Consider the following 27,403-nt stretch of genomic DNA (forward strand, 5'->3'; position numbering starts at 1 on the left):
AAAGGTTGACCATCAGGTGTATTGGGGAAAGGAGAGATGGGGCACCTTCAGAGTGCCTCCCATGGGCAGTGCTTTGGTAGGTGTTGGGGGTTCAGTAGGAGCAGGGGGTTCATGGGGCTCCTCCGGCAAAGATGAGCTCCAGAGCTGCTTGGATGTCCCCCCCAGTGGCCTGCAGGGCCCGCAGGCTCAGCTCATCGTCCTGAATGCCCATGTCACGCAGCTGCTGCAGCTGGAGCTGCCACTGACTCTGCAGAAAGACAGGACCAGGGGAGAGCTGTTAGTTGGAATCCTACAGAGACTCGCTGGGGCCTGTCCTTTGAAGGGAAAGAAAAAGGTGGGCTCCTATGGCAAACATGCTGATTAAGTTCCACAGAACACAGCGTTTCTAGTAAGACTACAAGAGAGGCTGAGGGCTTAAAGAACAAATTAAAAGTTCATCCAACAAAAAAAAGAAATTAACATAAGGATCAAAAGAAAAAGCACAAATTACTCAATGTCTAAAGTTAAAAAGGTTGCTTTCTGTCTCCTACTATACATGTAAACAGACATGCACACACACACACACATAAGGGAAATGGAGGATACATTTTAAAGTTAGTTTTGTTTTGTAGCATGATGGATAGTGAAAAGTCTTATCCTCATCCATGCCCATCACTACCATCCCGGATAACCAACTTCATTTTGAGAAGATGAATGTATACTCCTATATTTACCCTTTTCTTATTCCTCTTCTATAACTACACCTCTCCTTTTTTTAAAAAAAAAAACATTCTCAGTATATCCTGGACATCTCTCTATGCCAGTACATGAAGAAATTTTTTTTTTAATGTTTATTTTATTGATTTTACAGAAAGAGGAAGGGGGGGAGAGAGAGAGAGAGAGACAGAGACAGGAACAGCGTCATCCCAATGCACTGAGGTTGTGATTCAATCCCTGGTCAGGGCACAGACCAGAATATGTCTCTGCCAGGGATCGAACTGGCAACCTCTGTGCTTCAGAATAACACTCTAACCAACTGAGCTATCCAGCCAGGGAGTAAAGAACTTTTTTTTTTTTTTTTTTGGTATTTTTCCAAAGTGAGAAGCAGCGGGGTGGGGTTGGGGGACAGACAGACTCCCGCATGCACCCAACCGCGATCCACCCGGCATGCCCACCAGGGGGCAATGCTCTGCCCATCTGGGCTGTTGCTCCATTGCAACCAAGCCATTTTAGCACCTGATGTGGAGGCAATGGAGCCATCCTCAGCGCCCGAGCCAACTTTGCTCCAATGGAGCCTTGGCTGCGGGAGGGGAAGAGAGAGACAGAGAGGAAGGAGAGGGGGAGGGGTGGAGAAGCAGATGGGCGCCTCTCCTATGTGCCCTGGCCAGGAATCAAACCTGGGACTTCCACACGCCGGGTCGACACTACTGCTGAGCCAACCAGCCAGGGCCTTAAAGAACTTTTTAATAACCATATAATACTCCATCCTATGGATGTCCTGAAATGTACCATAATGACCCACTTCTAGTCTTTTTATCATTAGAACAATACTGCAGTGACTGCTAATGTCGTTTCCTTCATACATGTACCTCTTCAGGTAAATTCAGAGCAATGGGACTGTGAGGAATTCCATGGTTCAGGTGCCACCTGTCCTGCACTTCCATAAATAGTCTGTGCATGGCCTCTCCCATTTTTTCTATGAAGTTGTTGGTCCTAAATTACTAGAAACTCTATGTATCAGGGAAGTTTTTCTGCTGGCTGATTGGTGCTACAAACTTTTTTCCCCAATTTGCTGTTAGCTTTCAGACTTGACCCATTTTTTTTGGTTGGTTGGTTTGGTTGTTATGCATAAATTTTCACTTTTACGAACTCAAAATGTATTGCTCTTTATATAATGGCTCCTGAATTTTGACTTTCAGTTAAGAAAGGCTTTCTTATCTATAAAGATTGAGAGAAATTAACCTGCATTTTCTTTGAGTACTTTGAAAGATTCATTAATCTATCTCAGGAAGGAGGTAAGTGCACAACTTAAGAGAAATGGTGTGCTTGCACTGCGGGGAGGGGAGGTAGTGAGGAAGAAGTGCAGGAATGGGGAATAAGTGAGGGCTTTTAATAAAACCACACAAACCAACTCTGACTCAGTTTACAGGCCGTGTGGAGCCACTGAGAGCTCTCGAGTGGAGAGCAAGGTGAACTGGCCTCTCGCTGGGGCAGAGGAAGAAATGGAAAACACAAGCTGTCCACAGGTCCTGCTCCCACTCCCCTCACTGTCCACCTAGGCCACATGGGGTACATAAAACCAAACAGGCTCAACCCGGTTTCTACCACTTCCTGGCTTATGGACCTCGACAAGTTCTGGAAACAATGCTCACCCCACGCTCACTGTGAGCAGCAAAGGACACAGAGTGAAGAAGACAGCTGTGCATGGGGACATGCAAGGAACCCAACCCCTGCCTTCCACTTAGCTGCTAAGGTGACCAGGCCATGAGGCCTAGCAGATGGTGTCACTCCTGCTCAAACCCTCCAGCCCCCCTAGAGACCATGCGGTCAAGCCTGATCATCTCACCAGGCATCTGGTCCACACCCTCAGGCAGGGCCTACTCTCTTCTCTGGCTCCCAGCTCAGGACCATCTACACCAAAACACTGCCTCTGGCCTTGCAGTGCTGAGTGTGTCCCATGTCTCCACATGCCTGACATGTCCCTCCACCTCAACACCCCTTCCTGCCTGGCTAACCTCTAATTCTTTGACACTCAGATTAAACAACCCCTCCTCAGGAAAGTGCTGCCTGACCTAGGCCCTCACCTCAAGCCTGGGCGTTACTCCCCAAGGTCAATAACTACCTGCCTGGCACCCTTCTGTGGCAGGAGTGAGGGCTGCTCTTCACCCAGGAATGGGGCACATGTACAGTACTCAGGAAATGCTTGTGGAATGAAAGAATGGACCAAACCCGCCCTAAGTGTCCACTAGTGGTCCGTGGAATCAGACCACAGTCACTGGATGCAGGAGTGAAGTCAGAGAAATACTGCCCTCCTGTGACACTGCCATGGCCCTGCTGTTCCTGGAGTGCATGCAAGTGGGAAGGCCCTCCTGACAGCAGAAGAAAGCTCAATACCCACAGGTACCAGGCATCAGCAATGGGGAGACTGACCTGAAGGTTGGGCTGCCCCGATGTCTGCAGGGCATGCTGGAGGGCTTGGCTGAAGAGGTCATTGGTGATGGGCGTCCCCAACTGGACACCAGATGATATTGGTGAGGTCCCTGAGGAATGGCCCTAGAAACAAACCAGTGGTCAGGGCCACCCTCAGAGTCATATCCATCTCTCAACCCATACCCATGCTGTCATTCACCCCACAGTACCCCGGCTACCCAATGGCTGCCTCCCAACAGGGGCCTGCAGGGGAAAACCACAGAGGCACCGAGCGGCTCACCAGGCGGGCAGGAAAGGCTCTGTCCTCTCACTCCAGGGAAATGGTATCGAGCCCCTGACCTCGCCCAGAAAACAGCTCTGGCAGCTAAGTGACCATCACTAGGAACAGTAAAGCCACGGAGGGCTGGGCCCTGTCAGAGTGTGGAAGTGCCCTTTATGTGAGGGGAGATCCTCTGAGGAACCAGGAGGAGTCATTGGGGCTCTGCTGCTCTCTGCTCTGGAGCCCCATGGACAAGGGAGAAACAGTCTCACAGTGAGACACCGCAAGGGTCCCAGAAGACTTCAGCTCAGACCAGATCTAGCACCAGGGTCAGCAAATCCATTTTACCGTTGGGCATGTCTCCCCTGGGGGGCCAGGCTCCATCTTCCTGCCCTCTCTCCGTACCTGGGTGCCAGGCGTCGGTGTGTGCGAGCTGCTCTCTGGAGTGCTGGCCAGAGCCAGGGCAGTGGCCAGCTCACTCTGGGTGATGGGCCGGGGTCCAGCAGCTCCACTGTACCCCAGGGACGCTGGACGGGAGCTGGGCGTGCTGCTAGAGGGCGTGGACCTGGCCCTCTGCAAAGGGGGGCACCCAGAGTCAGAGAAGTGGCCCTGTGACAATCCCAGACCACCCTGCTCCTGCTCCAGGCACAGGTCTTAGGGAGGCTCCCCAAGCTACCGGGTTCACAAAGCAACAGCATGACACGAACTTGATCACTAAAAGGTCTATGACTACCTCACTGCTTGGGCTCCAGGTTCCAGGGAGGAGTGCATCCCTGGCACCATGTTCCCCAAAGGGCAGGCAGCCAGGCCACTTACTGGGTGAAAGTCATCCTCATCGTCAGAAAGTCCTTCAAACAGGAAGCCACCTGGAGGAGGGAGAACAGATTTCAGGAAGAACAGAAAGGCACAGGCATAGCTCCAGCTCTCGGCTCAGACACTCTCCAAATTCACGTGTTCATCTCTCTCCTTGGAAAATTACAGGACATATGCACTCCCTGACTCAAACCGAGAGTTCCCGAGGAACACCCTCTGCCAGGGCTATACATAGTTGCTGAATGCAGCACTCTCCTGGGCCGTTGCCGGTTGCTGAGAGGCCTGCACGGCGCTCTCTGGGGCTCACCTGGCATGTCCCGGTAGGAGCTAGAGGGTGTACTCCGAGAGGAGTCAGTCGCTGGTAGTGGTAGTGGTGTGCTGCCTGCCACCGAGTGCAGAACCAGGACAATGGCATTGACTAAGGCTGGATGAGCTGGTACCAACCTGGAACAGGGGCAGGAAGAAACCTGAGGGTGAGTTAGGAAAGAGCACCCTCGCCGTGACCCAAGTCTAGGTGGCCCTCAAAACTATCACGCCACTTTGCCTGCCCTGAAACTCCTGTCTTCAGCACCTCCTTCCTGTTGGCTCTGTCTCCTCTGCTCTGTCCCTACAACAGTGGCAAGGCCTTCAGCCCTGGGATCCATTGCAGATGCTTCACCTCGGCATGACTGACAGGACAGCCTGGGAGGCTCAGGGGTCAGTCTCTGGTCTTGACTGAGTCCCTGGTCACTGCTTCCCTGGACCATCTTTGACAGACCCCTTCTATTCCCTAGGGGGCAGCGGCAGGACAAGAGGGGGAAGAGCTGTTTTCTTCAGTTGCAAAATAAGACATAACCTCTGCTGTCCCTCCTGGCTCTAAGACAACAGGGAACTACACACCTGTTTCTTCCCCCAGCTTCACATCTTTCAAAGGATCCTTCATAGCAACTGAATAAGCACTAAATTGAGCCCAGCCCGCAAGGCCACCTCCTTCAGACCCCGCATCACCTACAAAGCAATGTGTGTCCTGCCCTTGGGCTTGTCCTTCTCCCAAAGCGCCCTCCTCTTCTTCACCTCCTGACATATTTAAAAGGCAGACTTGGGGTGGACAGGGACTGGGGTCCAGGAGCAGAATCCAGGGCAACACTTAGGTTCTGGCCTGACCGTATGAAGAGAGAGGCACTCTTTGGTAAGATGGACATACTTACGTATCAAGCATGTTGGGATCAGCAAAGACAGAGAAAAGGTCCTTGTCCTGGAGAACCCCTAAGGAGAACAGGACTTACCTCAGAGACCGAAACCCAGCCAGACCCAGGAGGGAGAAGAGGTGCTAGGCCTCAGAGCATTGGCCACACAAAGACACGGGAACACAGAGCGCCCAGGGAGAAGTGGGGAAGCAGCATGAGCAGCCCACTGGGTGCTCTCCATTGTGCCCCTGCTCACCACCTCCCCTGCTGTCAAGTCACATGTGCGTACCCACATGCCTGCCCCTAGCCCCAGATCTCTGGGTCTCCCCTTATCCCTCAAAGGTGTGCAGAAGTCTTCCCTGGTTGCTGTGATTCAGGCTAGTGCTCTCACCTGACATCCTCATAGTCTCATTTATGAGATTAGTGAGGCCATGGATTCTCTGAGGGGCGGACAGATCTCCAGAGGGCTAGGTATATGGAACACATCTTGGTGCTCCCTTTCTCTCACAAAACCAAAGACTCTTCAAAAGATGGTCAGAGTCTCTTTAGGGTGATTACTTCCTCTAGTTTCTGCTTCTCCAACAACTCCTATCTCCTTGAGTTCAGTTCTGTACTTACCTAGAGCAATGGGGTCACTGCTGAGGCCTGGGGTGGCCACAATGATCTGATCCAGAGATTCCTTATTGCTGAGCATTTTAAAGACCTGCGGGAGAAATGAGGAAGGCTGAGCACTCAAAGAGCCCTATCCACTCAGCCAGTTTCCACACTCTGTTGAAGGACTTCATTCCTCTAAATGCTTGCACATAGACGACCACAATAAAACAACAGCCCCAAGAAACAGATGAACCTCTTTCTTCTCTGAGATCATGGCTTACCGGAAGGGAAACAAACAATGTTTTCAAAAAGGCAACCATCACAGTAAACCGGCAATCTCTACTCTTTCCCCCATCTGTGCTTCTAAAGCTTCCAAAATAAAAGCTCTCATTACAAGCCAGTAACAAAGATTTCTCTAGGCCCCAAAAGTCCTTTCTAATCTCCATAAAATTGTCATTTCATATTCACATATATTGGGAAGTCGGTAGCTTTATTAATTTTGCTTTTCAACTGTCCTACAGAAGACACCAGTGCATTTCCCAGTAAGGAAGTCCAGGTAAGGGGCAGTGGGCAGGCCACTCAGCCAAATTCCAAGGAGGAGGCCCAGCAGAAACCCTACGCAGACCCTCTGGCTATTTCAGAGCCAGTCTGTGAGGTCAATATCAAGAGAGGTGGTATCCTTATCATCAGATGGAAATCAACAGCACCTAGCTGAGATAGCCTCTTCAGGGGAAGACAGGGCTCTACTGAGACCCACAGACATGGCAAAAACTCCCAGAGGAACTCTCGATAGCCATGGCAATGTGCTCCCAGCTCCCATTCCAAACCCTTCTCTGGGGTTCACACAGTCTCCTGCAGGCCTGGCAGGAGTCTCAGGCAGAGGCTGTGGCGCACACTCACCGCCTCTCTGTAGGAGGAACTGCTGTGCAGGGCGGTATGCAGCACTCGGAACTCCCGCAAAGCAGCCACTTTGTCCACAGGCTCTGTGGACAAGACACACAGTTACCCGACAACCCAGGCCCTGCCCTCACTGCACACACACAACACCATGTCAGCACATGTCCAGTTGTGGCGTAGTCTGCAAATTCCCCATCTCACCACCCCACTAAGAAGGTGAGAACCCATTCAAAAACTCATTTATTATACAGACATGAAAACTGCACTCTTTTAAGTGCCCTCAGTAGATAATCAAAGTCAAGTTCCAGCAGAGGGGGATCTTACCATATGAAAGAGGTTGCTTTGATCAATACCCTGCTGTAGGAATTCTAGAATTCTTTCATTTGAGGGGGAAGAAAGATATAACTAACTCAGAAGATTTTTATACAATGATTCAAAGTATTCAGAGCTGCAGGCCATCTGAACATGGAGCTACGCTGACACAATATGTTAAAAGAAACAGAACAACACACAGTTGTATGTGCATTTTGTGGTTGAACCACATAAAATGCGTCAGTGTGCATATGATCCGAGGCTGGAGGGGACAAGGGGAAGAACAGCACTCAGGGTGACAGAATCTGGGATAATTGTTTTCTCCTTGACATTTTTTTTCAGGCTTCCTTAATATTATTTTGAATTTAAAAAAAAAAATACAAGAGGAATGAAGAAAATATGCTGTATTTCTAGGATTCTGAACAAACGTTTATCACAAGTTCCATATCAAGTGTTACACTGGGACTCAAAGTTCCTTTTTGATTTTTGGACACTGTGACTCATATATATGGGAAAGTTGAGCAGCTGTCTTAGTTTTACCTGGCTGCTCTCCAACCCATCTCATAGGTGAAGAAATTAAAAGGGGGAGTAAGTAAGAAGTTCACACTGGGTCACACTTTAAAAGTGTAGTTACCCATCGAAGATGGCCACTTGTGATTGTGTAGATTGTGTACTGCCTAGCTCCAGGGACACCATTCCCAAAGCAAGGTGAATGGCACCCCTGCAGTTCCAGGTGAAACCACATCCTTACCTAGAGATCTAATTGTGAGGATTAGCTCTCCTGAAAAATATTCATATTATGCAAATTACCTAATTTATTTATTTAACAATACATACTAACCATTTATTCCATGCCTGGTTTTGGGAAAGACACAAGAATGTAAAAAATAAAGAGTCTCTGACATCAAGGAAGTCTTAGGACAGCAGAAGAAACAAGACTAGATCAAATAAAAACCATACCCTGGCCGGTTGGCTCAGTGGTAGAGCGTCGGCCTGCCATGCAGAAGTCCCGGGTTCAATTCTCGGCCAGGGCACACAGGAGAAGCGCCCATCTGCTTCTCCACCCCTCCCCCTCTCCTTCCTCTCTGTCTCTCTCTTCCCCTCCCTCAGCCAAGGCTCCATTGGAGCAAAGATGGCCCGGGCGCTGGGGATGGCTCCTTGGCCTCTGCCCCAGGTGCTAGAGTGGCTCTGGTCGTGGCAGAGCGACGCCCCGGAGGGGCAGAGCATCGCCCCCTGGTGGGCAGAGCGTCGCCCCTGGTGGGCGTGCCGGGTGGATCCCAGTCGGGCGCATGCGGGAGTCTGTCTGACTGTCTCTCCCCGTTTCCAGCTTCGGAAAGATACAAAAGGGGAAAAAAAAATAAAAAAAAACCCCACACAATTATAAAATACCATCCCAAGGACCTCAGCATAGGCATGGACCCCAGCTAGAGCACTAGGAACAGGAGGCAGAAACCCACTACTGATTGGGACAGCGAGGACAGAGTTGTCTCCTAGGAAAGACCATTTGAGAGGGTAGCTAAGGAAAAGTTGATGTTTACTAGGGAGAGAAGGTAGTCCATGGCTAAGCAAGAATGCGTGTAAAGGCATGGAGGAATAAAAGAAGGTGCTCTGAGGGGACAGCAAGTCTCTTTTTTGTGACTGGAGATTGGGGTTCACATCCCAACTCAAACAGCAGACTAACATAGATCCTGAAGAGATTTGTAACCCTCCGTGGAGAACCACCAAAGGGATCCAGGTGGGAAGGGAAGGTCTGGCAAATTCTCCTCCTACAGGCACTAATGTAGTGGGAGATCAAGAAATGTGCTTCCTTTTGGAAGAGCACTCAAGGACAAACATCTAAAATGCTATCACAAAAGTTTCTTTTCAGGCCTAAAAGTTTAGTTACTTAATTTTAAAATGTATTTATTGATTTTAGAGAGAGGGGGAGAGAGACATAAACACTGAACTGTTTCTGTATGTGCCCTGAACAGGGATCGAACCAGCAACCTTCACATTTCAGGATGATGCTCTACCAACCGAGCTATCCAGGCAGGGCTAAACGTTTATTTCTACCTCCCAATAAAAAGCCTATTTGTCTCAAAAATAAATCTCTAGGCAGAAGGGAGGAGGAAAAGGACTCTTACTTATCGTAGGCTAAGAGTCACAGCTGTCTCTGACATCTCTGAGCTAATCTTACCTTCTGGAAGTGGGAGGCAGCCAGCCCAGTGAAAACAACCATGGGCTCATGAGCCAGGAAGACCTGCGTTCACACCCCAGCTCTTGCATCAATTTTCTAAGTAGGTGACCTTGAGTAAATACCTGTGTAACCCTCTCTTTCTTCATCTATAAAAGGCTAATTTTGCTAACCATCCTGCAGGGCCACTGCAATGACAAAATACGGTATCAAGGGGAAGAAACAATCTGGCTGGGAGAAGCAACAAATGTTATTCTCCTTCTGTCGATGCCCTCCAGCCAAAGACCAGAGGGCTGGGCTGCAGATGCACAAGTTTGATTCACTGCTCCATCCAGAAAATGCAAGCGGCAGAGGAGGATTCCATGGGGCATCTCAGGGAGAGGACATTAGAAAGGACTTTCTACAGGATCTGGGCTTGGGCTGTGTGATTTGGGGGGGGAAATTGTAAGAAACTGGAGTTTTGCTTTGCAGCACTGGATGTTGTTAGGAAGAAGGGATGATTGTATGGTCAGGTATCTTAATAATTCTTAATTCTTACTCAGAAGGAAAACTAGAGCGAGGCAAATGGCATAATTGGAAAGTGGCAGCAGGCACTCAAGATAGCCAGGATAGAGGAATATTTGGTAATTTTGTGGTCTGCACAATGTTCAGGGGTTTTGCCTGTCTGGAAATGAGAGGGCTCCTCTTTTTGTCTTGATCCATTTTGGTCAGAGTGGCCTTGTAACTGTTGATGATCTGTGAAATGATTCATGTTCCAAGGCCCAGCTGAGGGCCAGGCCAACCTCGGGATATCGAGGACTGCCTTTCTCTCTCTCCTCCCATCGGAGTACAAAAGATCTTTCTCCTTTATGTTAAAGATTGAAACGAAGGTAAACTTCAAGCTGATCACCAGTCACAGCAATTGTGAACATTATAAAAAAAGTCAAACTGCTAGTTTAACGAAGCTAATCTATTTTATAGAGCCTCACTTTAACCTTGGGGAAGCTTTTGATGCAAAATTTAAATGATAAATTCCAAGCAGCATCTTTTATTAATAAATCCAAAAGACATTAGAGGCTTTATATATTTTCCTTCAAGGGCTACTTTACTACTGTTTTTTTTTTGTTTGTTTTTTTTTTGTATTTTTTCTGAAGCCGGAAATGGGGAGAGACAGTCAGACAGACTCCCGCATGCACCCAACCGGGATCCACCCGGCACGCCCACCAGGAGCTACGCTCTGCCCACCAGGGGGCGATGCTCTGCCCCTCCAGGGCGTTGCTCTGCCGTGACCAGAGCCACTCCAGCGCCTGGGGCAGAGGCCAAGGAGCCATCCCCAGCGCCCGGGCCATCCTTGCTCCAATGGAGCCCTGGCTGTGGGAGGGGAAGAGAGAGACAGAAAGGGGAGGGGGTGGAGAAGCAAATGGGCGCCTCTCCTATGTGCCCTGGCCGGGAATCGAACCTGGGTCCCCCGCATGCCAGGCCGACGCTCCACTGCTGAGCCAACCGGCCAGGGCCACTACTGTTCTAATATTTTCAAGTTTCAGAAAAATAAATTACCCCTTTAGCAGGAGGAGTGAGCTCACTGAACAAGGCACTGCCCAAGGCAGTTTGCTGAAAGATTGGCTAATAAGAGAACAGACTACAACATTGGAAAAGTCATTTTCAACCTTTATCATTTCCTGGCACATATACAAAAACTACTAAAATTCTGTGGTACACAAAAAACATATTTTTGGCCTGACCAGGCAGTGGCGCAGTGGATAGAGTGTCGAACTGGGATGCGGAGGACCCAGGTTCAAGACCCCGAGGATGCCAGCTTGAGTGCGGGCTCATCTGGCTTGAGCAAAAAGCTCACCAGCTTGGACCCAAGGTTGCTGGCTCGAGCAAGGGGTTACTCGGTCTGCTGAAGGCCCACGGTCAAGGCACATATGAGAAAGCAGTCAATGAACAACTAAGGTGTCGCAACGAAAAACTGATGATTGATGCTTCTCATCCCTCTACGTTCCTGTCTGTCTATTCCTCTCTCTGACTCTCCCTCTGTCCCTGTAGAAATAAAAAACAAAAAACATATTTTTGACCAATCTAACAACAACAAAAAAATCAGTAGAATTTTGATTCTTTTACACAGGATGGCTATTGTGTTTTGTCATTTTTTTTTATTTGACAGTCTAAGGAAAAAAGAGGTCAGTACCCCAGACTAAACAGTGAGGTAATGCATGTTTTAAAAATTCTTGCAGCTCCCTGGTTGAAATACAAGGAGTCCCAGCTTTTTCTAATGAGAATAACAGAAAGAAACAAGGTTCACTGAGAAAATAAACTGTTAACCTAAAGTATTTTAAATAAACACACATTTCCCATCCCATTACAACAGTGGACAATGAACTTAAAAAGCAGAGAAACAAATCCCCCCCCATTAGCAGTGTTCGCAGTGAGGTCAAAACTGCATTTTGTTTATCAATGTGGTCTGACCCAGTACGTAATAAAGACATCTTCTATCACCATTTCAGTAAATCACCCTTTTGTCCCATCCACCCAGGTCTGTGCCTCAAAAACCCAGACCCACCTGTCCCGTGGTGGTACACTGGACAGAGCATCAACCTGGGACGCAGAGGTCCCAGGTTCAAAACCCACGGTCGCTGGTTTGAGCACAGGGTCACTGGCTCAACTTAAGCCTCCCCACCCCCACCCCCCATCAAGGAACAAATGAAAAGCAATCAATGCACAACTAAAGTGCAGCAACTATAAGCAGAGGCTTCTCACACTTTCCCCCTTCCTCTCTCGCTGAAAAAAAAAACCCCACAGACCCTTCCCTTAATACTACTGAAGCTCTGCCAGCCTAGGGGTAGCTACCACACACTTGGTTTCTTTTCTTTTTTTTTTTTTTGCCAGAGAGAGTGAAAGACAGGGAGATGAGAAGCATCAACTTGTAGTTGTGTCACTTCAGTTGTTCATTGATTATTTCTCATACGTGCCTTGATGGGGGGGCTTCAGCCGAGCCAGTGACCCTTGCTCAAGCCAGCGACCTTGGGCTTCAAGCCAACAACCTCTGGGCTCAAGCCAGCAACCATGGATTCATGTCAATGATCTCATGTTCAACCTGGTGAGCCTGTGCTCAACCCAGTGACCTTAGGGTTTCAAACCTGGGATCTCAGCATCCAAGGTCAATGCTCTATCCACTATTCCACCACAAGTCAGGCACTTGTCGGGAGCCGATCAACGACTGCTGGCTGACAAGGTCACAGCAGAGAAGATCCACAACTGCTGGCTGACAAGGACACAGCAGGAGACGACCCACAACTGCTGGCTGACAAGGACACAGCAAGAGAAGACCCACAACTGCTGGCTGACAAGGACACAGCAGGAGAAGACCCACAACTGCTGGCTGACAAAGTCACAGCAGAGAAGACCAACGGCTGCTGGTTGACAAAGTCACCGCAGTGAAGACCAATGGCTGCGGGTTGACAAAGTCACCGCAAAGAAAAGGCACAACAATACTTCCCCCTTTGATCTTTTGAATTAATCTGGCCTTATATCCCCCCTTTTTCTGGGTGTGTACTATTATTTATGGCACAGGGATAATAGTATCATGCTTTCCCTGTAGATTCATAGTAATTTCTTTGGAAATGAGACAGAGGGTGTGAGTTCCACAGAAAAGCCTATGAGCCCCTTGAACTGGGCTCATAAACATAAGAGGCTGACTATGATATCCCTCGTAAAGGGTTAAGTTTGTAGGAGAATTTCTTCTTATTAATCATGTTAGAAAGAATAGATTGTGACTTATGAATAGGTAGGAAACAGTAACTATACACAGAGCACCTTCCAGCCTTCACTTAATTCATCACTTTTTGTCTCTAGCCTTTTCATGTGGTAGAGAAACTCTCCTTTCTTCTTGCATACCTGACCTGCAGGTGGTGGAACACTCTGAGAAGAATAAAGTTAGAACTTAACTAGTGTATGAATATAGTAAATAAATAAAATTTGACTAGACAATAAAATCTTAGGTAAGGTGTAGTGGAATAGCCCATTGCATGGCCTTGGATGGGAACACAGCCAACAAGAAAAGAATGTTTTGCTAAGAGAATTGTTTTGTGACTGAAGGCAGTTGCTGGGCTTTTCTCAGTAAAACATTCTCATGAGATTTTTGTACTTTCCTAGGTTTTCCCTTCAGATAAGGAGAGGAATGTGATGGAATCCATAGAAGCAATAGCAATTAATGCCTTCTCATATTGTGTTGCTACTAAGCTAACTTGCAGGTGCACTCTATGTATCTTTAAGCAAAAGTTACTCTTGATGTTATGCCAATTTCTCAGTAAACAAGCCTTTTGAAGTCTTGTGAATAATTAGGAACATTGCAAGAACTCAGGGCCATTTGCCTGAACAAGCGGTGGTCCTTTGCTAGTCCTTGATGATTTCGTCTGCTAATCTCTCTCTCTGCGCCCCTGACTCACAACAACAGTAAGGTAGAGTTATTAATTAGTACTATTCTTTTAGAAGATTGTACCAATATTGTTATTGCTATTCAAGTTATTGTATAACTGTACTTTGAATGACTTACCACCTGATTTATAGCTTATAGATATGAATTAACTGTTACCTAGAAATATGTAACCATAGTGAAACAAAAACAATGATTAATCAATGTATTCAAAATACCATGTGATTGTAACTTAGTGTGTGTGTATAAAAAGAAAGCTAGACCAGCATTTGGCAGAGATGCCTGGCAGTAAATGCTAACGAGAGAATAAAGAGAAAGAAAAGAATTCGGCTCTCTCACTCGATTCACGTCGACGCCGTCTCTTCCTGTGGGACCCCTGAATTCCCCCCAAGGCTGGACCCCGGCAGGCACCACTCACCTGGTTTCTGATCAGGCTCAGGCCAGGACTTGCGCAGTACGTGGACTGTGGACCCAGGCTGAATGCCATAGAAGTCAAGGGTCTGGTCATCTTTTAATTTCCGGCCACAGTAGATAAGATCTAAAAAGAGAACTGTCCACTTATACTTTGCTTCTTAAAACAACTTAGGTAATTTCTGTCCCTTAGGAACCTTATATTGACTGGAAAAATAGCTGGAGAATGATACATGCTTATAAAGTAGTCTTACTTAATAAATACATTTTTAAAAGTTTTTTTGTTTTATTTTTAATGAGAGAGAAGAAAGAGAGAGTGGGACAGACAGGGACAGACAGACAGGAAGAGAGAGAGAAGAGAAGCATCAACTTGTTGCAGTACCTTAGCTGTTCATTGATTGCTTTCTCATATGTGCCTTGACTAGGGGGAGGGGCTCGAGCCAAGCCAGTGACCCCTTGCTCAAGCCAGTGACTTTGGGCTTCAAGCCAGCAACCTTGGGCTCAAGCCAGCAACCATGGGGTCATGTCTATGATCCCATGCTAGAGCCTGCAATCTTGCGCTCAAGCCAGATGAGCCCATGCTCAAGACGGCAACCTCCAGGTTTCGAACCTGGGTCCTCTAAGTCCCAGGCTGACACTATATCCACTGCGCCACCACCTGGTCAGGCTTTTTTCTTTTTTTTCTTTTTTTTTTTTTACAGAGACAGAGAGAGAGTCAGAGAGAGGGATAGACAGGGACAGACAGACAGGAACAGAGAGAGTTGAGAAGCATCAATCATCAGTTTTTCTTTGTGACACCTTAGTTGTTCATTGATTGCTTTCTCATATGTGCCTTGACCGCAGCCTTCAGCACACCGAGTAACCCCTTGCTGGATCCAGTGACCTCAGGGTCTCGAACCTGGGTCCTCCTGCATCCCAGTCCGACGCTCTATCCACTGTGCCATCACCTGGTCAGGCTTTTTTCTTTTTTAAATTAATTAATTTTAGAGAGAGAGGAAGGAAGATGGATTTGTTCCACTTATTTATTTATTCATTGGTTGATTCTTGTATGTGCCCTTGTACTTGTAGGTCCCCAACTGGGGATCAAACCCACAGCCTTGGCATATCAGGACAACACTCTAATCAACTGAACCACCCAACCAGGGTCTAATAAATTCATGTTAATAACAATTGTTAGCAAACACAAACTCATAAAATATAAGATCTATATATGAAAAAGCTCTAGAGCTTAACAGTGTGGAGACTGCTCAATTTAAATGAATGGGAAAATACAATAAAAAAAGGATAAACCTAGTGTTTTTATGACTGAAAACACTATTATTTTTTAATGTTTATTTTATTGACCACAGAGGGAGAGAAAAGAAGGGGGGAAGTATGAGAGTGAGAGAGACAGACAGGAACATTGATCTGTTCCTGTATGTGCCCTGACTGGGGACCAAATCAGAAACCTCTGCCACTTTGGGATGATGCTCTAACCAACTGAGCTATTTGGCCAGGTCTGGAAACACACTTTTTGCCAGTTGAATCCCTTAGCTATTATAAATTACTTTCACACTATAATTTGTTATATTTAATTCCTTCTTCCTTCACCTAGAATGTCCTTGCCATCTTCATTTCCTTTCTTTACTATTTTTTTTTTTTTTTTTGCATTTTTCTGAAGTTGGAAGCGGGGAGGCAGTCAGACAGACTCTCGCATGCGCCTGACCAGGATCCACCTGGCACGCCCACCAGGGGGCGATGCTCTGCCCATCCGGGACATCACTCTACCGCAATCAGAGCCATTCTAGTGCCTGAGGCAGAGGCCACAGAGCCATCCTCAGTGCCTGGGCAAATTTTTGCTCCAATGGAGCCTTGGCTGCGGGAGGGGAAGAGAGAGACAGAGAGGAAGGAGAGGGGGAGGGGTGGAGAAGCAGATGGGCGCTTCTCCTGTGTGCCCTGGCCAGGAATCAAACCTGAGACTCCTGCACACCAGGCTGATGCTCTGCCACTGAGCTAACCGGCCAGGGCCTCTTTACTGGCTATTTAACCAACCAAACAAACAAAAACCCTTTTATTATGTTTCTTCATTCAGTGAGAGGGGGTGAAGCAGAGACAGACTCCCACATGTGCCCCACCAGGATCTACCCAGCAACCCCACCAGGGGGTGATGCTCTGCCTATCTGGAGCATTGCTCCATTGCTGAGCAAGGCACTCTTCTTAGCACATGAGGTGGAGGCCATGGAGCCATCGCTGCAGGAGAGGAAAAACGAGAGAGAAAGAGAACAGAGAAGGGGTAAGGGTGGAGAAGCAGATGCACTCTTCTCCTGTGTGCCCTAACAGGGAATTGAACCTGGGACATCCACACAGCAGGCCAATGCTCTACCACTGACCCCACTGGCCAGGGCCCTAAAATCTTTTTTATAAAAGATTTTACTTGCCTGACCAGGTGGTGGCACAGTGGATAGAGCATCAGTCTGGGATGTGAAGGACCCAGGTTCGAAACCACAAGGTCACCAGCTTGAGCGTGGGGTCTCTGGCTTGAGCGTGGGATCATAGACATAATCCCATGGTCACTGGCTTAAGCCCGAAGGTCACTGGCTTGAGCCCAAGGTCACTGGCTTGAGCAAGGAGTCACTTGCTCTGCTGGAGCCCCTCCCCCCTGTCAAGGCACATATGAGAAAGCAATCAATGAACAACTAAGGAGCCGCAACAAAGAATTGATGCTTCTCATCTCTCTCCCTTCCTGTCTGTCTGTCCCTATCTGCTCCTCTCTCTGACTCTCTCTGTCTCTGTCAAAAATTAAATAAATAAAATAAAAAAAAAATAAAAAAAAAATAAAAAAAGATTTTACTTGCCTGACCAGGCGGTGGTGCAGTGGATAGAGTGTCAGACTGGGATATGGAAGACCTAGGTTTGAGACCCCAAGGTCGCCAGCTTTTTTTTTTTTTTTTTTTTACAGGGACAGAGAGAGGGATAGATAGGGACAGACAGACAGGAAACAGAGAGAGATGAGAAGCATCAATCATTAGTTTTTTTGTTGCGACACCTTAGTTGTTCATTGATTGCTTTCTCCTATGTGCCTTGACCATGGGCCTTCAGCAGACCAAGTAACCCCTTGCTTGAGCCAGCGACCTTGGGTCCAAGCTGGTGAGCTCTTTTGCTCAAGCCAGATGAGCCCGTGCTCAAGCTGGCAACCTTGGAATCTCGAACCTGGGTTCCCCGCATCCCAGTCAGACGCTGTATCCACTGCGCTACCGTCTGGTCAGGCCCGAGGTCGCCAGCTTGAGCGTGGGCTCATCTGGTTTGAGCAAGGTTCACCAGTTTAGAACCAAGGTCGCTGGCTCGAGCAAGGGGTTACTCGGTCTGCTGTAGCCCCATGGTCAAGGCACATATGAGAAAGCAATCAATGAACAACTAAGGTGTCTCAACGAAAAACTAATGATTGGTGCTTCTCATCTCTCTCCGTTCCTGTCTGTCCCTGTCTATCCCTCTCTCTGACTCTCTCTCTCTGTCTCTGTAAAAAAAAAAAAAAAAAAAGATTTTACTTATTGATTTCACCAGGTGGAGAATGAGGGTTGGGCAAGAAGTACTAACTCATAGTTGTTTCACTTTAGTTGTTCGCTGATTGCTTGTCATATCATATGTGCCTTGACCAGGCAAGACCAGGGTTACAAATTAGCAACCTCAGCATTCCAGGTTGACATCTTATCCACTGCACCACCACAGACCAGGCTCCTTTTTTTTGTTTGTTTGTTTAAAGATTTTATTTATTGATTTTAGAGAGAGGAGAGAGAGAGAGAGAGGCATAGGGGAAGAACCAGAAGCATCATCTCATAGTTGCTTCTTATATGTGCCTTGACCAGGCAAGCCCAGGGTTTCGAACCAGCAATCTCAGCATTCTAGGTTAACACTTTATCCACTGAGCCACCACAGGTCAGACAAACAAAAATTATTTTATTTATTTTGAGAAAGAGAGAGAGAGAGAGAGAGAGAGAGAGAGAGGCAGTCAGGAAGGGAGAGAGACAAGAAGCATCAGCTCGTAGTTGTGGTGCTTTAGTTGTTCATTGACTGCTTTCTCATATGTACCTTGACGGGGGCGGGAGGGCTCCAGCTGAACGAATGACCTTTTGCTCAAGCCAGCAACCATGAAATCCTGTTGATGATCCCAAGCTTAAACCTGTGACCCTGCACTTAAGCTGGATAAGCCCTCACTCAAGCTGGGGACCTCAGGGTTTCAAACCTGGGACCTCAGCATCCCAGGTGAATGTTTTACCCACTGTGCCACCACTGGTCAGGCCAAACAAAAATCCTTTTAATCATTCCTCAAGACCAACCTCCAAATGCCATATACTAGAGTGCTTTCCCTGAGTAGCTCCTCCTTCCATATCCCACAATGTCATAGTTAAGGAACACTGTGAAAGTAGTTCGGTGTCATATTCAACTGAAATGGCAAGCAACAGTTTTATTATTTGATCTGCGACTCTTTTTATCCAACACTTACTTCCCTGAAGTGCTAACATTACGAGGCAAGAAATCCCAAATTATTAATTTATGCTTGTAATTCCAGAGTACCCTCTCCCAAAAAGACATCAGAGCAGCACCCCATCTCTAGTTCACAGAGACTCACCAATCAGCTCAGGGTCTGGAACCGATTCCTGGAGTTTGCCAGCAATGAGCTGCTTCAGAAACAAAATACTATAGCCCCCCAGCGGGTATTCTCCCAGCTCAGTCTCTGGCAATCGGAGAATAGACTTTGGGGCCAGGGGCTGGTCAGCCAATTTCACCGCCAGGTGCCAATCTGAGAGAGACATCCTCTCTCTTTCACGCTCTCTCTTTCCCCCTGTAAAGGAAAGGAACCCTTAGCTGTTAGAGGACAGACCACCACCCTGCTCCACCCAGACCCCACCAAGAGGGCAAATGAGAGATGACTCAGTGTGACACTGCAGGAAAAGCGCAGGGTGCAGGATCAAGCCAGAATTAGAATCTGGAGTCCTCTCTTTGCTCATTCTACGATGGACTGCCAGGAACTTCAACTCTTTACTCCTCGATTCCCAGTCTTTGAAGTAGACATAGAAATGCCAGCCCACTTTACAGGAACACGGTGGTGTGGTTTAAATGAGATCATCCAACCCTCTCCATTATACATACTCTTCATTTCTGATTTTCTTCACCCCTCTTGCTTGAACTATCACAAGGGCTTTATAACATGCTCCTTGACTCTTGCCTCTTCCTATCCAACATCCATGCTGCCACCTGACTCATTGAGAAACAGATCTAATCAAGTTATGGCTCTCCTTAGAATGCCAATGACTTTAAACCACCTCTGTGAATAAATCTAAACTCCCCAGCCTGGATTACAGAAACACTCACACTGTTCCCTTTGCCAGCCTTCCTGCCAGCAGAACCCTGTCCCACCCTCCTCAACACTTAACCTCACTAAGCCTCCATTCAGAACTTCACACCTCTGCTCATCTGCTGACGCTGCTTGCCATTACTCTCCTCCCTGGCCTCTTAGCAAAACTTAGCAAACTCCTACCAAGACCAACCCAAATACCACTTCCTCTGTTGTTGTGGACCGTAAATGGCAAAAAGCCATTGTAGATTCAAGGCTTAGCAAAAGGCTAAGTTCTCCCCTCTCCATCTCCATATTTGGCTTTGATGCTGAGTGTTTGCACCCACTCCACTTGCTTCCTTGGGTTGCTGGAAGCAATATATATGCCCTTCCTCTGACTCTGAGCTGATTTTAAGGTGACTGTTTCTGTATAAAGTTGTCCATTGATTATTAAGCCTGCTATTCCTGAGCTGGATCCGTCAGTAAAGATTGTAGGTACTTCAGGAATGGGCTCATTAACAACTGTCTTAGGAAATATAAAGGTAGTAATTAATGAAAATTGAACTATTTTATCAGCTGGGTAGTGAGAATCAATTTGGCCTGTAAAATTTGCAAAAGCGATTTGCTATTAATGGAAGATTCCCAGAGCCATAACAGTCTATGGCTCAAAACCTATAAGCTGTAAGAGTCGCCAACGCCCCTTGATAATCAAGGAGGCAACAAGATAAAAATATGGAGATAAAACTTTCTTAGGAGTAACAGCTAAATGAATCCATTCATTAGGACCTGAAGCTTGCCACAATAGTCCCGTTGGAGTGTAACTTGAGGGACATATTAGTAAGGCAATTGATTCCTCAGGATTTATGCGTTTTAGTTGTGCTTGCTGCAAGGCCTTTTCTACAAGCTTAAAGCTTGTTGTCCCGCAGGTGTAAGTAGCCGAGGAGAAGCTGGTTCAGCTGAGCCTCTAAGAATATCAAAAAGTGGCTTCAGTTTTCCAGTAGCTAATTTCAAGGAAGGTCTAAGCTAATTAATGTCTCCTAACAGTTTCTGGAAATCGTTTAAAGTTTGCAAATGATCTGTCCTGATTTCCATTTTCTGTGGGCAAATTTGTTGTCCCTCAATAATTTGTCCTAAATAAGAAAAAGGTAAAGATTGCTGTACCTTTCAGGAGCTATATAAAGTCCTGATTCTTTCAAAGAATATTCTAGTTGTTGCAAAATGGTCAACACAGTGTCTTTATCTGGATGAGCAATAAGAATATCATTCATATAATGAATTACGAATGCCTTAGGGTGCTGCCTTCATACTGGAGAGATGGCTTGAGCAACATATTTTTGGCACAAGGTAGGACTATTTGCCATACCTTGAGGCAAAATTCTCCACTGGTATCGCTCCACTGGAGCCTGGAAATTAAGTGAAGGAACACTGAATGCAAAACGCTTGCAATCATGAGGGCTTAAAGGAATAGTAAAAAAAAAAGCAATCCTTCAAGTCAACAACTACAAGGTGATAATTCCATGGAATGGCAGTAGGAGAAGGAAGTCCTAGCTGGAGAGAACCCATAATTTCCATAGTCTTATTTCTTGCTCTCAAATCTTGTAATAGCCTCCAGTTTCCTGATTTCTTTTTAATGACAAATATAGGCGTATTCCAGCCTGACCAGGTGGTGGCGCAGTGGATAGAGCGTCGGACTGGGATGTGGAAGGACCCAGGTTTGAGACCCCGAGGTCGCCAGCTTGAGCGCAGGCTCATCTGGCTTGAGCAAAGAGCTCACCAGCTTAGACCCAAGGTCGCTGGCTCCAGCAGGGGGTTACTCGGTCTGCTGAAGGCCCGCGGTCAAGGCACATGTGAGAAAGCAATCAATGAACAACTAAGAAGTCACAACGCGCAACGAGAAACTGATGATTGATGCTTCTCATCTCTCTCCATTCCTGTCTGTCTGTCCCTGACTATCTCTGCCTCTGTAAAAAAAAAAAAAAAAAATATATATATATATATATGTATATATATATGCGTATTCCATGGACTATTAGATGGTTCAATGTGCCCAAGCTGTACCAATTGAGCCTTAAGTTTCTCCTGAGAAAGGGGCCATTGGTCTACCCATACAGGATTATCTGATTTCCAAGTAATTGGGTCTGCACAGTGCATTATTGGGGTAGCAGGAGCTACTAAGGCCCCTATGCTAAATTTTGAAATCCCAATCCACGCCTTCTGGTATTGGGTGCCACTTCTATGGGGGTGAGAATTCCTCACTGTTCTTTCCCTAGTCCCTTAGTGGGCAAAAATCCCTGATCAAGCATCTGAGTACTGATTAAACCATTAGGATTGACAAGCAACGCCCCCATATTTTTCAAAACATCTCTACCCCACAAATTAACTGGCAATCTAGGGAGCACATAAGGCTGAAAAAATCCAGAATGACCTTATCTCCCTATTATAAAAAACTAGAACTTTGTTGAGGGGATTTAATCTGCCCTACACCTTGTAATTCTGTGGCTGCTGCATGAGTGGGCCAGGAAGGAGGCCAATGTAGCTTAGCAATAACAGATACATCAGCTCCAGTATCTAAAAGTCCTTTAAATTTACACCCTTGTATTGTTAGTTCCATTTCAGGGCGTTCCTGACCTAATTTTTGAATCCAATAGGCAGTATCAGTGGAGCCAAATCTTTGGTTCTCTCGGGGTCCCTTTAGCAGGGTTTGGCCTTATCTTAAAAGAGGTAAAAGGATTAATTGAGCAATTTTCATGTCAGGGGAGATAGTGACTATATTCCTCAAAGTGTGAGCCATTACTTTAATTTCCCCTGTATAATCAGAGTCTATTACTCCAGGAAGAACAAAGAATTCCCTCATAGCTAAACTACTTCTGCCTAACAAGATTCCTACTGTATTACTGGGAAGTAGCCCAAAAATTCCAGTGGGTATGGCTTGAGGTCCCATCTCTGGAGTTAATACGAATTGGGAGGTAGGACTGAGGTCCAGTCCTGCACTGCCTGTTGTTGCCCGGGATAGTTGGGCAATGTTTGGCCTGCTGGAATCTGAATTTGCTGAGGAAACACTGACATCGCCCCTATTGTTTGATGGGTCCGGGGAGGGCCCCATTGTCCATTTACCTGCCCTCCAGTAGTACATTTAGTCCTACACTTATTCTTCCAATGTTTCCCTTGTCTACAAAGTAGGCAGAGGTCCAGAGCCTTAAGGGCTGGCTGTCCTTAAGGGAGAGGCCGAGACCAATATCGGGGGAAGCAGGGCAGTTTCTAGCAAAATGTCCCGAGCTCCCACATTGAAAACAGTTTCCACGGGCAGAAGTATTTCCCTGACCTTCCTTCTTTTGTTTGTTCTGCCCTTTATCAAAGTATTGTCCTGGAAATCTTGCCTTATTGCCTGTGGTAAAAAGCAAGACCTTGCATGTATGAAGGTCCAACATCAGCGCATATTCTGATATAGTCCTCTATATCTCCCTTCTTGTGGTGAGGCCGAAGTGCAGCCTGACAAGCAGAATTAGCATTTTCATAGGCTAGTTCTTTTATTAAAACCTTTCCTACATTTTGATCCCCTACTATTCTTTCAACTGCTTGAATTAGCCATGAGACAAAGTCTTGAAATCGCTTGTCTGCACCCTGCCTAATTTTACCAAATTCTTCCATTTTGGTCCCTGGAATAGGCAGGCATTTCCATGCCTGTGTGGCTATCTGATTAATTATATCATAAATAGCTGGTTGATACTCTAATTGAGTTGCTGTATGGGCATACTGTCCTTCTCCAGTTAACATATCTACAGTAATAGCAACCTCCTCTTGCTGATTTTTCTCATCCTGCTCTACAGCCTTTTCACGAAAGTCTGACTTCCACAACAAATAATCACCCCCAGAGAGACAAGCACGAGCAATCGCCTTCCAGTCATTTGGGGGAAGAGCCTTTGCACTAATAGTATCTAATAAACCAAGTCTAAAAGGGGCAGTAGGCCCATACTGAGCACAAGCAAGTTTAAGCTCTTTCACAGTTTTAAAAGGTACTTTGTTCTCGCACTAGTCTCCCCATATCATCCTGTCTTTCCACAACAGGAAAACAGGCAAAGCCATCTATTGTTTCCCCTATATTTCAAGCCTGGTCTATAGATTGTTGGAGAGGGGATTTCCCAGATTTTGAGCTATAGACTCGGGAATCAGCCCAATAAGGGAACGGAGGAGCAGAGGGTTGAATGTAGGAAGGAGCTGAGGGCAGCGGAGGCCCCGCGGCTAAGGCAGCCATAGCCACGGATTTTTCATCCCCCCTGTCATCCTCAGACTCCAAGTTATTCTCGTATTCACATCCCTCTGTTTCCGGCTCACCCTGATACTCTTCAGACAACGAGTTGTCTTCATACAGAAACATTTCTACAAAAAAATCCCTTATTTTTTACCCTATCTGTCCCATATTCTTTTACTCCCAACTACACTTTCCCCAAAAACTTTCTTTACTCACTGTGCGCACTTCACTTTGGGGAGTTCCGTCACCTTCCTTCAGTTTTAGTTTCCTCGTACTCAAGTCGTCTGTTCAGGCGCCACTTGCCGCAGACCAGCGCGGCTCCTAATAACGGTGTGGAATTAAGGAAACACACTTATCAAAACAAAAACGATGGGACTGGAGGACTCTTCAAAATGCCTGGTAGTATCCGAGTGCCCCATAGCCCCAGTTCGCTTTATTATATAGTCATATGCAAATCAAGAACCCTGATACAAAGTTGCACATCCAAGGCTAAGACAGAAACTTTCCCAAGACATAAAGTAGGATGCATTAGTGAAATCTACCAACATTGGAAAACAGAGTCAGAGGAAGGGCATATATATTGCTTCCAGCAACCCAAGGAAGCAAGTGGAGTGGGTGCAAACACTCAGCATCAAAGCCAAATATGGGCCCTGGCCGGTTTGCTCAGTGGTAGAGCTTCAGCCTGGCGTACGGGAGTCCCGAGTTTGATTCCTGGCCAGTGCACACAGGAGAGGCGCCCATCTGCTTCTCCACCCCTCTCCCTCTCCTTCCTCTCCCTCTCTCTCTTCTCCTCCCGCAGCGGAGGCTCCATTGGAGCAAAAGATGGCCCAGGCGCTGGGGATGGCTCCATGGCCTCTGCCCCAGGCGCTAGAGTGGCTCTGGTCGCAACAGAGTGACGCCCCAGATGGGCAGAGCATCGTCCCCTGGTGGGCATGCCGGGTGGATCCCAGTCGGGCGCATGCCGAAGCCTGTCTGACTGCCTCCCCATTTCCAGCTTCAGAAAAATACACACACAAAAAAAGCCAAATATGGAGATGGAGGGGGGAGAACTTAGCCTTTTGCTAAGCCTCGAATCTACAATGGCTTTTTGCCATTTACGGTCCACAACACTCTGTCCCTCTTCCTTTCTTCTGTTGTCCCCACATTCCTCCAAGGCAAAAATTGCTAATATCTAATTCCCAATCTCACCTCCTACACACACACACACACACACACACACACACACAAACACACACCCATTCTTGCAGGCCCTTGAACTATAATTTTATTTATTTATTTATTTTTGCTTTTACTGTTCCAGCGCCTGGCCCATATGGGTGCCTAAAAACTTTAATCAGAAAGTCTGAATTTGGGAGCGCTCTTGTAAGACAAGAAGAGTCCTTGCTATAACCACGAGTGCTTCCAAAGAGGCCTCTAGGAAGGAGGTGGAGAGAGGACTGTGAGGTTGACAGGCTGCTCAACAGGCCGCAAGCCATCCTCGAGGTACCTCCCATCTCCAGGCTCAGGATTGGGGAGGGAACAGGTCTCTTTACAAATCCTATCTCATTTAATCTCACAACCGTTCCCTGAGACAGGCATTATCACCCACATGTTACAGACCTGGCAACCGGGACCCAGAGACCCAGAAAGGCGAAGACGCTGGCTCAAGGTCACAGACAGCTAGGAGTGGGGAGGACACGATATCTTTGGCGAAGACCCCCACCGCTCCCACAGGACCGGCTAACTTGTCCAGACCCGTCGAGCCCACGCGGCCCGGGCCAGCACCCTCACTCGTCCCGCGGAAAGAAGCCGGTCACAGTGCCTCGGGTGTAAACACTCACTCCGCTCCTCTCGCCGGAAACCGGAAGCTCCGCGCTAAATTCTGGGAGTTGTAGTACCCCTCCCACCTTGACTGCCCCGCCCCTTATACTTTGCGGGCCAGGAAGTAGCGCTAGTTCAAACTTCCGGTCCGGAGAGGGCGTGGCTTCTGAGTCATTTGAAATCTCCCGAGCGAGGCCTGGTGACTGCAGCGACGCCGCGGGAGGCAGGTGGAGTCGGCTTGTTGCGCCGATTGTGAAAACGCCGCAGGTGGGCACGGGGGCCGCGGATGCTGGGCCAGACCCTGGACCCCAGTCCCGTCCCGTTCCGTTCCGTCCCGACCCTCTGCCTATAAGGGCCCTTTCCGCGGCGGCTTCTTCAGACGCCCGCCCGGCAGGTCTTTGCCGTCCTCGCAGTGAAGGCGGATGCCCTCGGCGAAAGCGGCCTCTCTGTCGTCCTCTGCTTCCACTTCTCGCGGCGATCCACCTGAGGGGCCGGCCCCGAAAACCGGTTCCCGAAGGGGAGGGACAGCGTCTGGCTTCGGGCCTCCACGGGATCCCCCCCCCCCCCTCCGCGCAGAGAAACCGCACGTGTCTACTTCCCGGTTAGAACCGGGTGAAATCAGCGTGGAAGGTAGGCTCCGCCACAGTGTCCAAGGGCGGCTACTTCTAAGTAAAGTCTATTCGGGGAAATAATTTTTTAAAAAGCGAATATGAGAAAATAATGAGGTAGCTCGTTGCAGCTAAAGGCCAACCGTGCGTGCCCAAGTGCGGAAGCATGATTCGGGGACACCCAGCATCCCACCCGGGACTGAGGGCTGAGGAGGGCAGACAGCCGCCCCCTCCTGTTCTGCTCTGTGTCGGGGCCTCGGGCTCAAGTCCAGGTTCCTCGTGGCACCTCAGAGGACCTGCTCCCCCATCTGATGAGGAGCTTGCACCTGAACCACAGGTGAGAGTCCTGTTAGGTCGTGTTCCATGTCGTGTCTCCACCGCTTGCAGAAGAATGGAGGAACCCTTCATGTGTTTTCCTCTGAGTGTGTCTGAAATGCCAGGCGCTCCTGAATGTCTTGTATCCACGGTTTCACTGAGGTCTCTGCAGGGGAGTGGACGATGGTTGTCTTGTATTCCACTTTATCTTAGGCAGTTGACCTTGGCCTGGCACATAGTAGGTGAGCAGTAAGTAGGTGTTGAATGAATAATTGCGGCCAAAGCTATCTACCTAATGAGGCTCTTGCTCCCAGGAGACGGGGTCCACCCAAATTCTGAATTATTACAATGTCCAGAAACAAGGTAATGATAAATTACTAAAAAAGCAAACAAATGAAGGAGTGATCCCATGTCAAGTACAGCTAGTGCTTGACTTACGACCAAACCCAGTCGTAACACGATTTGGTGGTTGAGTAGGCTATATATACAGTACTGTGAAATGATGTTATAAAAATCTTTAAGTCATATTTTATTATAATTTTTTTCATTGTTATATATCATAATTTTCATTGTTCATTTTATGCCATTTGTATCATCGCTACACCATTTTGTTTCTTATTTTTACATTCGTCAGGTTTAAGTAAAACACTGCATTACCAGTACAACTGGTTTAATATTTGCAAAGACAGTTTCCTCTTGGTAGACATCTTGGGAGGGGTTTGATGAAAAATATCCAAGACACAAAACAAATTGCTGTACCGAGTCTGGGATAACAGTTGAAATGGTGCAGGCGGAGATGGTAGTGCTGCCAGAAGCTGGTCCGCACTGTCGTATGCCCAGCTGGGCAACGCTTGCGCTGCCAGACGCGGAGCAGATGTGGCTGGCGATTATGGTCGTAAAGTCAAATGGTCGTAAGTTGCATAGGTCATAAGTCGATCAATATTTGTATGTT

The 27,403-nt window shown here is 47.4% G+C and overlaps 1 protein-coding gene across 4 annotated transcripts; it reads right to left on the reverse strand.

The window, feature by feature from the left end:
• Positions 1 to 26,054, reverse strand: UBL7 (ubiquitin like 7). 4 transcript variants are annotated; one of them, XM_066278155.1, is made up of 12 exons: positions 25,549 to 26,051; positions 23,945 to 24,049; positions 18,775 to 18,987; positions 14,176 to 14,295; positions 6,862 to 6,944; positions 5,986 to 6,070; positions 5,389 to 5,446; positions 4,509 to 4,645; positions 4,205 to 4,254; positions 3,794 to 3,961; positions 3,130 to 3,252; positions 1 to 247 (listed from the first exon to the last, which is right to left on the reverse strand). In XM_066278155.1, the coding sequence occupies exons 3-12, from the start codon at positions 18,956 to 18,958 to the stop codon at positions 110 to 112; spliced, it is 1,146 nt and encodes a 381-aa protein (XP_066134252.1). In that variant the 5' UTR covers positions 18,959 to 18,987; positions 23,945 to 24,049; positions 25,549 to 26,051; the 3' UTR covers positions 1 to 109. The 4 variants fall into 4 exon arrangements, with proteins under 4 accessions (XP_066134252.1, XP_066134251.1, XP_066134254.1 ...); XM_066278154.1 differs by having other exon boundaries at positions 25,328 to 26,051; XM_066278157.1 differs by lacking the exon at positions 23,945 to 24,049 and having other exon boundaries at positions 25,549 to 26,054.
• Positions 26,055 to 27,403: the final 1,349 nt, after the last annotated feature.

This window comes from Saccopteryx bilineata, chromosome 4 (genome assembly GCF_036850765.1).
Source record: "Saccopteryx bilineata isolate mSacBil1 chromosome 4, mSacBil1_pri_phased_curated, whole genome shotgun sequence".
In the NCBI taxonomy this organism is placed as follows: domain Eukaryota; kingdom Metazoa; phylum Chordata; class Mammalia; order Chiroptera; family Emballonuridae; genus Saccopteryx; species Saccopteryx bilineata.